This window comes from Glycine soja, chromosome 18 (assembly GCF_004193775.1).
Source record: "Glycine soja cultivar W05 chromosome 18, ASM419377v2, whole genome shotgun sequence".
NCBI lineage: Eukaryota > Viridiplantae > Streptophyta > Magnoliopsida > Fabales > Fabaceae > Glycine > Glycine soja.
In genome coordinates this window covers 37495416-37497222 of record NC_041019.1, presented here as the reverse complement: position 1 = coordinate 37497222, position 1807 = coordinate 37495416, and the positions used below count along the sequence as shown (strand labels likewise).

Genomic DNA, 1807 nt, shown 5'->3' with positions numbered 1-1807 from the left:
TGTAGATTTTATTTTAATATAACAGTTATTGTTGATCATTTGTAATTTTGAATACTCTTGTTTTATGTGGGATCAACTTCACTGTTCTTAAATTCACATGATATATTCTGTTTAATGAATGTTTATGTACTAATTAACAATATAAAAAAATTTTATATAATTATCTAATCACAAATTATTATTTAAATTAAATTTTGTTGAGATACTTATTTGAAAAGATAACAAACTTATTAACAATGAGTATATATAGACACACAGAGTTCTTATTCTCCTTTTTCTTTTCCTCTCTGTTCACTGCGTCAGTTGAATGGAGAAAATGTCTCCAACGGTAGATCGGATTAGCTCTTTACCGAACGAACTCCTTTGTCACATCCTGTCTTTTCTGCCAACGAAACAAGCTGTTGCCACAGGTATACTTTCTAAGCGATGGGGCCCTCTATGGCGCTCAGTTTCCACTCTCGACTTCAACGATGAAAGTTATTTGCAAAAGCGAACGTTCTTCTACTGGTATCGTTCAGTTCAATCTGTTTACACAGTTATGCTCCGCCGAGATGTGGCACAACCCATCAAAAGGTTTATCCTTGCGTGTTCCTTTTGTGACGTTTATACTGTAAGCACATGGATAATGACTGCAATAGAACACAGAGCTGAGCATGTAAGTCTTTCCCTCAATCCGTTGATTACTTTGTCGTGTTCGATTCTCAGTAGCAGATATCTTGTGGTTCTGGAGTTGTCAGGGCCAACTCTTAGAGGGATTTCATCTTGTGATTTCCCATCACTTAAAACACTGCATCTGAAGATGGTTCATTTACGAGAATGTAGATGTCTTGTTGAAATTCTTGCTGCATGTCCAGTTCTTGAAGATCTTTTTATCAGTTCTCTGCGAGTTACCAGTTCTTATTGTCATGGCGGTGACCAGTTGAGATTGTCCAAACTTGTCAGAGTAGATATTAGTGATTCTGCTTATTTAGCTTGTATTCAGTTACCAACATTATCTAACGTCAAGTTTCTCCGCACTGATGTTGTGGTAATATATACCAACTTGATGCTTACTGAAACTACTGGCAAAAAGAGATGTCATTCAAATTTCTTTTGCTTTTGGCTAATGCAGCTACTTTGACTAATGCAGCAACTGCGGACTACTTTCGTCGGGCTTTTCACTTTTGTTAATTTAACCTACTTGGAGCTTATCGTTGACGCCCATTATTGGGATTGGTTGCTTAAATTGCTGCATTGTTGTCCCAATCTTCAGATTCTTGTGATTGATAAGGTTTGTTGAGTTTGGAGAATACGATTGATAAGGTTTAAATTGATGCATTGTGTTTTTAAGACATTTCATGTGGTGTTTATTCTTTACAGGGAAATTCTTTCAACAAAACCAGTAATGATGAAAATTGGGTATATTCACATCTTGTTCCCAAATGTCTTTCGTCAAAACTTAAAACATGCCGTTTCCAAAAATATGAAGGATGGGAGTGTGAATTTCAATTTGCAAGATATATTATGCAGAATGCAAGAGCTTTATGCGCCTTCACAATCTGCAGTACTGGTTTCTCACCTCTAGCGGCAAAGTTCCAAATGATTAAAAGATTATCATCGTGTCCAAGGATTTCAATCACGTGTAAATTATCCTTTGAATGACATTCTATTAGGCTTCCTAGTTCCTAAGTAGTGTTGCTTTTGACTAGTACCAGATGCAGTGGTGTTGGTTTTGACGAACTTGAACATGGTCTTTTCATTATGTTCTTTTTTCAATTTAACAAACACTTATGTATACACCTACACAAATGAAGGATTTGAATTCTAA

At 35.8% G+C, this 1807-nt stretch overlaps 1 protein-coding gene across 1 annotated transcript; it reads left to right on the top strand.

Annotated features, from left to right (window-relative positions):
* The first annotated feature begins 316 nt into the window (after positions 1–316).
* LOC114397212 (F-box protein At4g09920-like) lies at positions 317–1586 on the top strand. The gene is made up of 4 exons (XM_028359311.1): positions 317–1027; positions 1130–1270; positions 1360–1398; positions 1497–1586. The coding sequence occupies exons 1-4, from the start codon at positions 317–319 to the stop codon at positions 1584–1586; spliced, it is 981 nt and encodes a 326-aa protein (XP_028215112.1).
* The last annotated feature ends 221 nt before the right edge of the window (positions 1587–1807 follow it).

Bases quoted from the DNA above. Each gene is read 5' to 3' on its own strand.
- LOC114397212 (XM_028359311.1), top strand. From the start codon at position 317: ATGTCTCCAACGGTAGATCGGATTAGCTCTTTACCGAACGAACTCCTT. The intron at 1,028-1,129 runs GTAATATATACC...TGACTAATGCAG, and splicing joins TTCTCCGCACTGATGTTGTG to CAACTGCGGACTACTTTCGT. The intron at 1,271-1,359 runs GTTTGTTGAGTT...TATTCTTTACAG, and splicing joins AGATTCTTGTGATTGATAAG to GGAAATTCTTTCAACAAAAC.